The following is a 14,461-nucleotide window of genomic DNA, read 5'->3' on the forward strand; positions in this document are numbered from 1 at the left end:
TGCTGTGTTAGCTTTAACAGAGTTAAGTGAGTGCCTTTTCTAAAAGGTGCAACTAAAAATGGGCAATTAACCGAAAAAAAATCATAAAAACTCAAATAATAATGTCATATTGCTAGTATCCTGTACAGACAAATGGAGTTTAAAAAAATGAATGAAGGCGTTTAATTTCCTACGTAGATGACTAATACACTTAGTCAGGTTCAGTGTAGTGTGAGTGGTTGCGTGTTCGGTGGTGACGCTGGGAACTGGGAATTTACATTAGTCGGGAGTTCAGTGAGATTAGTTCAGTTGGAGGCAGCTGCACAATTGTCGAGAAGGGCTTTCAATTGCTGGAAGTGACAGAGAAAGATATAACACGATGAAGACGCCTCATTTCAGTCTAACATTTCTTTTGGCCATGGGATTTCCTTTCCTCCTGCTGGTAAGCTTTGTATTTTGCTAAACTGCTTAGAAAAAGTATGGTATTCGATCGAAAGTGATTAAACTCTAATAGGGTGCGAAGGTAATGCATACACTTGAATAATTTCGCTTCTGGATCAAAGCGGGGAGTGGGGGTGGGTAGTGTTTAACTTGCAAAAGAAGTATCTGGTTTCGTAGCTTTCAGCTATATCATCTCCTTGTAGAGATCCGATATTAAGTGGAGAGTTCGGTTTGATTTCAATGTTGTCTTCAAAGCAATACCGTCTGGGAATTGCGGAGTTCCCTTCGGCTAACCTGCAGATTGCGAGACGGATCTGAGAAGTGCACTGGGGAAATTTAGTTTTGATGTGGAGATGCCGGCGTTGGGCTGGGGTAAACGCAGTAAGAAGTCTCACAGCACCAGGTTAAAGTCCAACAGGTTTATTTGGTAGCAAAAGCCACTAGCTTTCTGAGCGCTGCTCCTTCGTCAGGTGAATGGGAGTTCTATACCCAGAAAGGGAAACGCACATAACACAAACAGACAGGGAGAGGACATGCATAGCTGGAAACACATTCACACATTGTTAGGGGAAACAAAACACACGTGTGGGGACACGCGCACTCCATGAGCTAATGTTAAATTAAAGATTAATGCTCGGTTATCAGTGTTTTGCAAATTTCTAATTCCTAAAATCGGCCTCATCCTGTTAAGATTTTGTGCCAGTCAAAAATGTCCAATTTGTAATTAAAGAATACATCTTGCTTTAATGTTCTTGAATTAATCGAGTTATGCTCAGTTAGACTGTGAACACATCTAAACTCAACTCTCAATGAAATCATACAGCTTGAATGTAACCTGTGTGAGACACATCTGGAATCTCACCTGGAATATTAAATGTCACTCAAATTTTATTCTGAATGGGACCCTCCCGTGACAACAGAAACGAAACTCAGAAAATAATGTCTTGTAAGTAGGATAAATAAATAAAAGCATCTAAGCTGATTTTTGTTTACCAACAGTTTTAAAATGCCAGATTATCCCAATAGATCAAACTTTTCCTTTAGAAATGGGGGAGTGGGCTCATCATTTAGACATCACACCAGTTAATGTGGTGGAAATGGTATGTGCAAATGTGAATTAGCCATGTGCACATGTGCAGGTTACTCCATCATGGACATTGGACATTGGCAGAGTTTGGGTTGGTAAACTGGGTGGGGGTGGCATGAGGAGGAGGAGGAGGAGAAGGAACCAAACTCAAGATTTACCGACTTGACAGGAGGTAGACTGAACAGGAAATGGGGACTGCTGAAGTACCGAGGTTGTACCTGTGGGCTGTGCGGACTTGCAGGCTGGGCCAGGTGGTATAGCACAAAGAAACAAGACAGCAAAATAAAGGAGTTCTTCTAGAGTCACATTGCTGGCCTCAAAATGATTAGGGTTGGGAGGCGTTGGTGAGAGGTGTGGGGGTAGGTTATTGGTCTGTACAGTGGTATGATGGCACAGTGGTTAGCACTGCTGCCTCACAGCGTCAGTGACCTGGGTTCAGTTCAGGTCTCAGGTCACAATTTGTGTGAAGTTGCATGTTCTCCCTGTGTCTGCTGGGGTTTTCTCCATGTGCTCTGGCTTCCTCCCAAAGTCCAAAGATGTGCTGGTTAAGTTGATTGGTCATGCTAAAGTGACTGTAGTGTCAGGGGATTAACAAGGTAAATATATGGGGTTGCAGGAATAGAGCCTGAGTGGGATTGTGGTCAGTGCAGACTCAATGGGCTGAATGGCTCCTGCACTGTAAGGATTCTATAGGATTTTGGTGTAGCACTAAATGCCCATCCCTGCAGCACATGAGCAGGAGAACTGCAAGTTTTGGAAGAAGCCAAATTATTATTTTGTGTAATCATTACATGTAACGAGGGCATACATGTCCTAACCGTTCAAAAATATGTAAAGTTCAGGCATGTCTTTTTCTACAGAATGTTTTAATTTGTCTTGAGGAGCTGCCAACTACAAAATACGAACAAGGAGCCAAGTAGGCCATTCAACTCCTCGAGCCTGCTCCGCCATTTAACAAGATCATGGCTGATCTGATAGTAACCTCAAATCTGCATCCCGCCCATCCCTGATAACCTATCACCTTCTTGCTTACCAAGAATCTATCCATCTCTGCCTTAAAAATATTCAAAACTCTGATTCCACCACCTTTTCAGGAAAAGAGTACCAAAAGACGCTCGACTCTCTGATAGAAAAATATTTTGCCTTCTCTCTTTTTAAATGGACAACTCTTTGTTTTGAATAGTGACTCCCACTTCTGGATTCTCCTCTGAGAAAACATCTTCTCCACATTCAACCTGTCAAGATCACTCATGATCCTATATGTTTCAATCAAGTTGTGTCTTACTGTTCTAAACTCCAGAAGATTTAAACCTAGCCTGTCTAACGTTTCCTCATAAGACAACCCACCAATTCCAGTGTTAGTCTTGTAAGCCTTCTCAGAACTGCTTTCAACATACGTATATCCTTCCTTAAATAAGGTGACCAGTAATGTACACAGTACTCCAGATGTGATCTCACTAGTGCCTGTACAATGGTAGCATAACCTCTTTACCTTTGTATTCAATTCCCCTCATAATAGATGATAATTTTGATTAGATTTCCTAATTACTTGCTGTACCTGCATACAAGCCTTTTGTGATTCATATACTAGGACACCCAAATCTCTGCATGCCAGATTTCTGCAATCTCTCACCATTTAGATAATATGCTCCATTTTTATACTTGCTGCCAAAATGGACAGCTTCACATTTTTCCACATTATATTTCATTCGCCAGATCTTTGCCCATTCACTTGACCTACCTGTATCTTTTTGTAGTCTCCTTATGTCCCTTTTCGACCGATCTTTGTGTCATCAGCAAATCTGACAACTTCATCCAAGTCTGTTATAAACAGCTGATATCCCTTTATCCTTAGGTTGTTACTTCCAGCTATTTTATTAAACTGTAGCTATTCAATTTGGTATTGTTGGAGATGATTTGAACCATAACTATTAGACAAAAAAAAATACATAGGAGGATTGGAACGCTCAGTGGTTTAAAACATCTCCTGCTATCTCTGACTAATCCATCAAAATCTCTTTGTTTCCTTTTGTTCTGCTGTGTGCAAGGATTGTAATAGGGCATGAAGAATCAAAATCCGTATGATAAACTTAAGTACAGTACTTACGAAATCCCAAAAAATAAGTTGAGGGAAATGGACAGCTGGGGATGCTGTCCTGCGTTCAGGGCAGTTGATAGAACAGATAGGTGTTGCTTTGCTTTTTGACTGACTGTGGAGTGTTCTTAAATCTGAGGTCAGTTATTGAGTGTACAGAATTTTCTGTTTCTGATTTAGTTTTGCAGTGTCTTGGTAACCATTTTGTTTAAATAGCGAGTGCTTAAACGAACCTGCACTGCCTGTTCATACTTGCCTAGAGCTTGTTCAACAGCACCTGTTGTGGCAACAATATTATAACCTTGAAACGTGGGTGGAAGGAAGTGGGACTGCATGTTTTGAGGAACTGAATTCCTAGTACCTTCCACATAGGAGTATATGGAAGTATTGGCCTGCAAAAGGCACTGAGAACCACCTGTATGGTCCCCAGTGTACCATCAGGAGGATTGAGAATATGTTAAAATTAGTTTTTCTAAATAGACTGGATTTTTCTATTCAAAGGTACAACATGATTCAGTTCCTTGCATATATCAGAAATCTTTAATTTTTTAAAAAAGAAACAGCTTTGTAACTAAGATGATTCAGGGTGAAGTCAAAATCACCACTGATTTTACAGGATGAATTTCACCTAGGTAGGCAGTCAGCACAGGAAATTGCAATGCACCAGCAATAGATCTGGATAAAGGCATCCTTAGCATACAACATCTGCTTTTCACTAAACTAAGGGATGCAAACTAGAAAATTGTGAATGCATTAAATTAAATATGGGGCATTTCTATCTCTTTATAAAGTCTTATGCTATAACAAATCCAAAGCCTAACACCACAATCTCAATCCATATATTCATGCCATTCTTTGGGTAATTTAGTCTAGTTGCTTGTTTTCATACTTTGCTTTTCAAATGCCATTATCACTCCTGTAATAATTTGCTATTTTACAAGTACTTTTATATGCAGTTGATTGTTATTAGCCAATTGACATCTGTTACCATGTAATTAAAGCCAGATCTATAAAATTAGATGTTTTGCATTATCTAGCACTCAATGAGAAGTGAAGCAATAGTCTCAAAGGAAGCCCTTATATGGTTTTATCTCAAAGTGGGGGAAAGAGACAATGATTTTGTAAATCTACCACAAGGTGGCAGACCTTGTGATAATCATTAACATCTTGCCATATTTTTGAAGCCAGTGGTACAAGAAACCCATTTGTTCACTTATTTTAGATTCCAGTACTTCCTGCTGCCTGTTATTTTCAATTAAATTTGGCTTCTATTGGATCAGAAAACTAAACACACCTTTAGTGAAAAAATGTGTTTTAATTATGACTTCTGTGCCCTGATAGATTTATCATAGATTAGTGTAAATTAATATTTTTAGTCAGCTGTTGCATCAAATCATGTTCACAATGTAATCTGTTATTTATTTGGCATCGTCGATAAGTAAAGCAATTTAAGTTAAATGCTCATATTTCGAATTGTTTCTTGTTAACGATTGCTGGAGGCAGCCTCCTCCACTTTATACTTCGAATCTCTAAGAGTGCAGTGGCTAATATGAAAGGAGTATTTACTTCATTGCTGCAAGTAAAGCACAAGTCCTAAATAGATGACTGAACACCTAGACACCAGAATGATGAACAGAAAAAGTAAATTGGACCACAGAGAGACCAAACTTGTTGAAGAGTTTCTGATTTTCATTTGAATGCTCCATTTTGAATATGTTGGTAACATATGGTCATAATATGTACATACATTTGTCTGAGTTAATACAAGTTTTAGGAAAGAGATCTAATAGCCATTGTAATGTTGTTTAACCATGATTCGCCATGCAAGACTAAATCCCTCTCTTTTCCCCTTTTTATGATTGCCACTCCTGTCACATCTTTAACTAACACAGTCTGCATGCTAATCAGCCTCATTTATTGTATCGCACCATTGTAAACCTGCCAATTGTGTGCAAGGGTGCTTATGGAATTCATGCCATTAAAAAATTTACAGCTTGCCTACTATCTAGGATTTTTTCAGGTGAAGATTATCCAGAGCTGCATGGAAATATCCTGAGCTGCCTTGAGCAGGTCTAATCAATGAAGCAGATGGCATGGTGGCATAGTGGTCAGCACTGCTACCTTACAGTGCCAGGGACTTGGGTTCAATTCCCTGCTTGGGTCACTGTCTGTGTGGAATCATAGAGCTTTACAGCAGGAAACAGGCCCTTTGGCCCAATTTGTCCATGCCACCCCTTTTTTAACCCCTAAGCTAATCCCAATTGCCTGCGTTTGGCCCATATCCCTCTATACCCATTTTACCCATGTAACTTTATAGAGCCGTAGAGGTTTACAGCATGGAAACAACAGAGCGGAGTCTGCGCGTTCTCCCTGTGTTTGTGTGGGTTTCCTCCGGGTGACCCAATTTCCTCCCACAGTGTGGAAGATGTGCGGGTTAGGTGCATTGGTCATGCTAAATTCTCCCTTAGTGTACCCGAACAGGTGCCGGAGTGTGGCGATCCGGGGATTTTCACAGTGACTTCATTGCAGTGTTAATGTAAGCCTACTTGTGACACTAATACCTAAAAGTTTAGCTGGTCAAAAGCCCACTATCTGGAGTTCTATATACTTAGCTGTATGAGGCTGTTGATCGCTGAATCTGCCACAAAAGCTTAATTCCAACCTAACTTTCCACTGAGAAGTTTATCATCCTTGAGTTAACGCAACCCTCTTAGGGATCTTGCTTATCTTTCATTTATTCTGCCTGCTAGTTTGCTCTGTATCCTAAATTCCATACTGTGAAAGTATATTCTTCATATGGAAAAAAAATGAGATTGTTTAGCAATGTAATTACAAATAGAACAATATAAAATATTATAGCAGATTCTTCAGTTGCTTGCATAAAACCTGCTTTATTTGAGCAACATTTTCAGTCACACTCATGTAAAAGTATAAAAGAATAAGACCATTTAAGTTATCTTGCTTGGCTAGGGTTCACCTCATTGTGGAGTTTATCCAATTTATTTCAAGGAAGTGAATAATTGTAGGTGAAATTAAACAAATCTGTTTCCTTCCTATATCCCTACTTCCAAAAAATCTCAGTGGGTAGCACTGCTGCCTCACAGCACTAGGGACCCGGATTCAGTTCCAAACTTGAGTTACTGTCTGTGTGAAGTTTGCACATTCTGTGTGGGTTTCCTCCGGGTGCTTCAGTTTCCTCCCACAGCCCAAAGATGTGCAGATTTAATGAATTGGCCATGATAAATTGTCCCCTACTGTCCAAAGATGTGTAGGTTAGATGGATTAGCCATGGTAAATATGCCGTGTAATGGGATAGTAGAAAATTCCAACACATTAATTGACATCTACCATGCTGTTTTCAAACCTGACCAGACAACATTTCATTGAACCACCAATTACTATAGGCCAAGCGTGAGCAAGCTGTTTGAACCTTAGAACTATATGTAATCATCTTCAGACAGCTGAGAGCCACAACACAACCATTACAGATACATTCAGCCCAATATTATTATAGTGGAGCCTTTTTTGTTTTAATGTAAAATATTTGGCCTCCGATCCAAGCAATTTTTAACTGCATCAAAGGGTGGATTTCCTACAGCATGTAACTTGTTTCAGGTATTAGTTGTGAATCACCAACCACTCCTTGTTAAAGGGTAAGTGTTACAGCTGCGCTGATGTAATGGGCCAGATTTTGTGGTGATAATGATGTTGAAACCATCAATGTTTGTTGTCATTACTCCACTGAAACTGACAGCAACCACACTTGCTAACGAAGATTTAGAAATCCAGAAGTTAATATCAGTGATTCTATATTTGTCCAAGAGGATGTTGAGGCAGCTCAAGGCTACAATAAATGGGAAATCATATGAATTTGACAAGAACTTCAATTTTTTGTCTATTGGTTTCACTGTTAAAACTCTTTAAAAAGTTCTATCTTTATTAAATGAGGTGTAACTAGGCTTTTAACAACATTCTAATTTCATAATCACTACTAAACACTCTCACTCACCACGAGAAACTAATTTTCTATTTACGCAATGTCAAACTGAATGATGATGTGGAGATGCTGGTGTTAGACTGGGATGGGCACAATAAGAAGTCTCACAACACCAGATTAAAGTCCAACAGGTTTATTTGGAATCACGAGCTTTTGAAGCACTGCTCCTTCATCAGGTGAGTCACTCACCTGATAAAGGAGCAGCACTCCAAAAGCTTGTGATTCCAAATAAACCTATTGAAATTCAATATTGGGATAGTGGAAAGGAAGGGCACTGCACAGGAAGCAGTTTGAATACTTCAATGTGATTGATTCTTCACCTAATTGCTGCCATCACTGCTGCTGCATCCTCTTTAATTGGTACCAGATTTAAACAGCCATTGAGAAAGAGGAAACCAAGCCATGGAGATCACTTGGTCTTTTTTCTTTAAGGTCAGCAGCGAGACAGTTGTTTTATTGCAAAATCTGCACCCGTAATTCGTTTAACTGTTTTTGAGTATCATTGAGAAAAGGCATGAGGTTGAAGCTATATATTCATAGGCAGGGGCCTGTGCTCTGTGGACAAAAAACACATGTCCAAACATTGCATCTTTTTTGAATAAACCAAAGCAAGAGTAAACAATATTTCCTGGTGCATTTGTCATGACATGTCTTGACCAATTGGAGCCAACTTGCTAACCCTCAGCACCCGTTTTCTCATGCAGTGCAAATTGTTGTTCCCTTTTAAATTTGGCATTCTTGCATCAGTTCTGTTGAGTACAACAGAAAAGCTTTGACAGCTATCTTTTTTCTGCAATATTTAAGTTCTGTACTACCAGGTGACAAACGTCCTTTTTGACGTGGAGCATGGATCAGCAGTGTGAATACTTGAACTCCAACTTTCTAAGTTAAACTCCACCCCACTCCAAAAAAAACAAGCAACTTTTAATACCAGAGATATTTGGATTGTAATCTTTTGCTATAAACACACTTCAGAGCTCGAGGTAATGAAATTATATCTGAGGAGGACCAAAATGCAATAAACTTACTGTTTTGAAGTGAAAACTGAAAATGCTGGAAATACTCAGGAGGTCTGGCAGCATCTGTGGAGAGAGAGTTAGGGTGTGAGTTTACCTGCCGTTCACACCACTCTCCCGCTGTAGTGAGATCGGAGAATTTGGCACCTAGCCACGTCTCTGTTCAGTACAGATGGTTGGGAAAATCGTGCTGCCATGAACAGTGGTAAGATTCCGGCTTTAGTGTTTCGAATCTGTGGAACTCTTCTTCAGCTCTGTCTCTCTCTCCACAGATGCTGCCGGACCTGCTGAGCTTTTCCAGCATTTTCTGTATTTATTTCAGATTTCCAGCATCTGCGTATTTTGCTTTTATTAAACTTACTATTGTGTACAAGAATGTGGCAAATCATTTTTAGCTAAATCTGTATTTAAAGCTACTGAATGCATTATTGGTGATAAAATTGCTTTGAGATGAATTTCCTCCTTCTCTCACACCCCTCTGTGCATACACTGAGTTTAGATTTCTCTCTAGTCAACTTTCCTTCCCTGCTTTGGGGATGCTGATGTTCATGGACAGGAATGGAAGAGGATAAATTGTGTCAGGTTATGTTTGGAAAGTGTGGGATTGGAGGATTAGGGATCGGTAGTTCCAAATGTGTTGATCTGCATTGTTTGTTTGACTTATTCTCCATTCCATTTTTATTGTATTCCAAAGTCAAGAATCATAGAATCCTACGGTGCAGAAGGAGGCCATTCAGAACCCGAGGAGAATGTGCAAACTCCACACAGACAGTGACCCAAGCTTGGGTCCCAGGCACTGTGAGGCAGCAGTGCTAACCACTGTGCCACCGTGCTACCCCAAAATGATTTGGAAGTCATTGGAGGACCACAGCTGTTTGTTTAGTGTGTTTGTCATTTCCCATATTGCATTTGGGATTTTTATCACAGATTGACAGAGCAGATGTGTCGCATGAAAGGTCTGCACTGCAGTGTTACCTGTTGAATGATGCAATTTATATTAAAGTGCTGCATCTGCATTTCTACATGTAGGCTGAATTGAAACCCTGATCTTGCATCACTTTTCTAAGATTAAGATGCAGCCTTTTACAGTCTTGAATTTTACCAATCCTTGGGTGGAGTACAAGTCATTAACAGCTAACCAATTCACAATTATTGAGATCAGGATATTGAACTCTATGATCAGCCATGATCAAAATAAATGGCAGAGCAGGCTCAAAGAGCCAAAAAGCCTACTCGTGCTTCTTGTTGCTATGTTTGTTAATTAACAATTAAAGGCTGCAATAAAATATTTATGATGTATAATATTCAGATTTATTTCACTCTTGTGTTTTTTAATGTACCTTTGAATTCTGAACCCTGATTGTCATTCTTGGACATCTGGAAAAGCAAGAATTTCAGAGCTGGAAATCAATAGCAAATGGATAGTTAATATAGTACAATAATAATATTGCACTGTTTGACTTTTGCTACCTGGCCTTTCCAATATCACAATCTTTATTCTGTAAAAGATTTGTTTTTTAATATGTATGTAACATATCAATGATGAGGGTCATCATTGATGTCATTATGAGCCGACAATATAATTTTCAAAATTAGTAATAGAATCAGAGGATGGTTACAACACAGGAGGCCAATTTACCCATCGTTCCCATCCAGCTGTCTGCAAGATCAATTCAGCAAGACCCAGCCTCTCTGCCTTTTCCCTGTACTGCAAATGCCTTCTCTTTAGGTAATTATCCAACTCCCTGTTGAATGTTATGATTGAAACTGTCTCTGACATACACTCAGGCAGTTCATTCCAGATCCTAAATATCCACTACATAAAATGTCACCTTTGGTTCTTTTGCCATTTACATTAATTCTGTGTCTTCTGGTTCGTGACCTTTCTGCCAATGTGAACAGTTTCTCCCTACCGAGGCTCACCAGTCCCTTTATGAGTTTGAAATCCTCTATCAAATCTCCTCTTAGCCTTCTCTTCTCCAAGGAGAATAACCTCAACTTCTCAGATTTATTCCATCCAGAGTTTCTTCAGTCCGAAAGACTTGCTGGTTGGGTGCGCTGGCCATGTTAAATTCTCCCTCAGCGTACTGGAACAAGCGCTGGAGTCAGGCGACTAGGGGATTTTCACAGTAACTTCATTGCAGTGTTAATGTAAGCCTATTTGCGAAAGGAATAAATAAACTTAAATAAATAAACTTATTCATATAATGGAACTCCTCATCCCTGCAACTATTTTCATAAATATTTTCTGCACCCACTGTAATATCAAAAGCATGAACAATACTCCAGTTGAGACATTTATTAAAGGCTCACCCTAAAGGCTTGCCTTTGTACTCAGTGCCTTTTTCTTAAAACTCAGGATCCTGTACATCTTATTAACTGCTTTCTCAACTTGACCTGCCACCTTCAATGACTTCTACAGATTCCTCTGCTCTTGCACCCCCTTTAGAATCGCAATCTTTAGGTTATGTTGCCTCACTTGGTACATGCTGCCAAAAAAAACCATTTCACACTTTTCTGCAAAAAAGGTCATCTGCCATGTGTCCATACATTCCATTAGACTGTCTATGCCCTTTTGAAGCCTATCGCTATCTTTGTTATAGTTCTCAATATATCATTTGCAAATTTTGAAATTGTGCCGGGCATACCCAAACTGAAATCATAAATATATATCAAGAAAAGTCATATCCTAATATGAACTCCTGAGGAACCTCAATATAATCCTTCCTCCAGTCTGGAGACCCAGCAAGACCTTGGTGTTCTTGTGCATTGGTCACTGAAAGAAACCATGCAGATATAACAGGCAATAAAGAAGGCAAATGGTATGTTGACCTTCATAGCAAGAGGTTTTGCATAGAGGAATAGGGATGTTATACTACAATTGTATAGGGCATTGGTGAGGCCATACCTGGAGTATTGTGTACAGCTTTAGTGTCCTTATCTGAGGAAGGATGTCCTTGCTATTGAGAGAATGCAGCGAATGTTTACCAGACTGATTCCTGGGTTAAGAGTTTTGTCAAATGAAGAGACTAAGTTAGTTAGGATTATATTCATTGGAGTTTAGAAGAGTGAGGGGGATCTCATAGAAACTTACAAAATTCTAACAGGGTTAGACACGGTAGATTCAGAAAGAAGATTTCTGATGGTGGGGGAGTCCAGATCTAGGGGTCATAGTTTGAGGAGATAAGGTAAACCTTTTAGGACTGAAGTGAAGTGAAATTTCTTCACCAGAGGGTGATGAATCTGAGGAATTCACTACCACAGAATGTAGTTGAGGCTAAAATGTTGTGTGATTTCAAGAAGAAATTAGATGTAGCTTTTGGGATTAAAGGGATCAAAGGATATGGAGGAAGGGGGGGGATCAGGATATTGAATTTGATGATCAGCAATGATCAAAATGATTGGCAGAACAGGCTTGATGGGCTGAATGTCTTTTATTTTCTATGTTTCTATGAAAAAAATCCTCTACCACTGTTTCTGTTTCCTGTAACTCAGATAACTTTATATCTATGTTTCCAATGTCCCTTTTATTCCATGGGCTTTAACTTTTATGACAAGTCTGCTTTAGGATACTTTATGGATTAAAAGTCAATGTACACCATATTATCCCAACAACCCTCTCTGTTACCTTTGTAAAAACCTAATCAAGTTCAGTTAAACATGAAATTAAAGTAAAATACTGCTGACATTGGAAACCTGAAGTAAAAATAGAGAATGCTGTAAAAACTCAGCGAGAGGTCTGGCAACACCTATGGGTGGCATAGTGGTTAGCACTGCTGTCTCACAGTGCCAGGGATCTGGATTTGATTCCAGCCTTGGGAGATTGTCTATGTGGGGTCTGCATATGTTCCCTTGGGGTGCTCTGAATTCCCTCCACAGTCCAAAGATGTACAGGTTAGATGGATTGGTCATGCTAAATTACCCCTTAATGTCTCAAGGTGTATAAGCTTCGGGGGATTAGCTAGGGAAGTACATGGGGTTATGGGGATGGGCCTGGGTAAGATGCTCTGTCAGAGAGTCGGTGCCGAATGATCTCCAGCTGCACTAGAGGGATTCTATGATTCTGTGTTTCCAGTGTGTGTGAGACAAGAAAGAAGTCCGACAACACCAGGTTTAAGTCCAACCGATTTATTTGGTAGTAAACTCACAAGCTTTCGGGGTTTGCCCCTTTGTCAGGCAAATGGAGAATCCTGGCCTCAGACAGAGCATATAAAGCACAGACAGTTTACAGATTACTGATTAGAATGCGAATCTTTACACCAAACCTGCTATTCAAGTCTTAAAGTGGCCAACAATGTGAGTCCTTCCACTCACATTGTTGGCCACTTTAAGACTTTAATAGCAGGTTAGGTGTAAAGATTCGCATTCTAATCAGTAATCTGTAAACTGTCTATCCTTTATATGCTGTGTCTGAGGCCAGAACTCTCCATTCACCTGATGAAGGGGCTAACCCCGAAAGCTTGTGAGTTTACTATCAAATAAATCGGTTGGACTTAAACCTGGTGTTGTCAGACTTCTTACTGTGTTTATCCCAGTCCAACGCTGGCATCTCCACATTGTGAGACAAGAAATACAGAGTTAATGATTAGTGCTCTGAAGGAAGGTCGTATGGACCCGAAACATTAATTCTGTTTCTCTCCCCACAAATGCTGCCAAGACCTATGTAAGTTTTTCCAGAACTTTCCATTTTTATTTTGGTCAAACTTGATTTTTGCCTTTAAAAAAAGTCATGTTGGCTTTCCTTCATTAATCCATACTTGTCCAAGTGATTATTAATTCTGTCTCAGATTTTAACTTCTAAAGACTTTCTCACCACTAAGGTTCTATTAATGGGTCTATTCTTACAAGCTTTTTCGAACAAGAATGTAACATTTGCAGCTCTCCAGCCCTCTAGCACCGTAGCTGTGTCTATGGAGATTTTGAGGGTTATGGTCAGGGCCTCTGCAGTTTCCACCATTTAGTCACGTGGTCTTGATGACTTATAAACTTTAAGTGTAGCCAGCCTACCTAGTACCTCTGATATCAAATTTTAGCCCTTCCTAGTGTCTCAGATGTATCCTGTGTTTCACTATGAGTGAGGCAATACCTTCTTTGGTAAGGACAGATGTAAATTGTTCATTTAATGCATGAGTCAAGGCTTTTCCCTCAATGTGGAAATCCCCTTTTTTTTCCCTAATTGATTCCACTCTTTATTTTCCCACTCTTTTACTATTAATATTGCTGTGGAAGACTTTTAAATTCCCTTTTATGTTTGTTGCCAGTCTCTTTTAGTACTCTCCCTTTAATTTTTGTTTTCTTTTTTCACATGCTCAGCTTGGTTCTCCCCTGTAATATTAACCTGACATCTATGATAACTGTTAAAGTTGATGTATCCCCCAAGTCAGCATGAATTGTAACAACTTCTGCATAGGTACTATCTTCAGTTTATCATTAAGTTTGATCTTATTACTGTGCTAATCCTACTGTAGTGACCTGTTGTAAAGAATGTGACCCTAAGAAAGATCAATTTCCTCCAGCTAAACTAAGATTAATTTCCCCCCTTCTGAAATTGAAAATTGCCCCACTTTTTTTATTTAAATTGTGTGGGTTGTGTTGATTGTGGAATTCTGGCTGGACGCACCAGATTTAATTTTTATTTTGTAAATTTGTGGGACATGCATTTTGCTGGCTGGCCAGCATTTATTGCCTATCCCTAGTTGCCCTTATTCAGAGGACAGTTGAGAATCAATCACATTGCTGTGGCTCTGGGCTCACATGTAGGCCAGACCAGGTAAGGATGGCAGATTTCCTTCCCTAAAGGACATTAGTGAACCAGATGGGTTTTATTCGCATAGACTCATTCCGCT

General features: G+C 39.6%; 1 protein-coding gene across 1 annotated transcript in view; it reads left to right on the forward strand.

The window, feature by feature from the left end:
- Positions 1-258: 258 nt before the first annotated feature.
- The window catches only part of LOC145344915 (uncharacterized), a 48,912-nt gene continuing 34,709 nt past the window's right edge, over positions 259-14,461 (forward strand). The window contains exon 1 of the mRNA XM_080192234.1: positions 259-421. Within this exon, the coding sequence (XP_080048360.1) occupies positions 359-421 (63 nt within the window). The 5' untranslated portion in view covers positions 259-358. The remainder of the gene's footprint in view (positions 422-14,461) is intronic.

The sequence above is a fragment of the Carcharhinus amblyrhynchos genome, chromosome 7 (genome assembly GCF_965287045.1).
Source record: "Carcharhinus amblyrhynchos chromosome 7, sCarAmb.v2.hapA, whole genome shotgun sequence".
Classification (NCBI taxonomy): domain Eukaryota; kingdom Metazoa; phylum Chordata; class Chondrichthyes; order Carcharhiniformes; family Carcharhinidae; genus Carcharhinus; species Carcharhinus amblyrhynchos.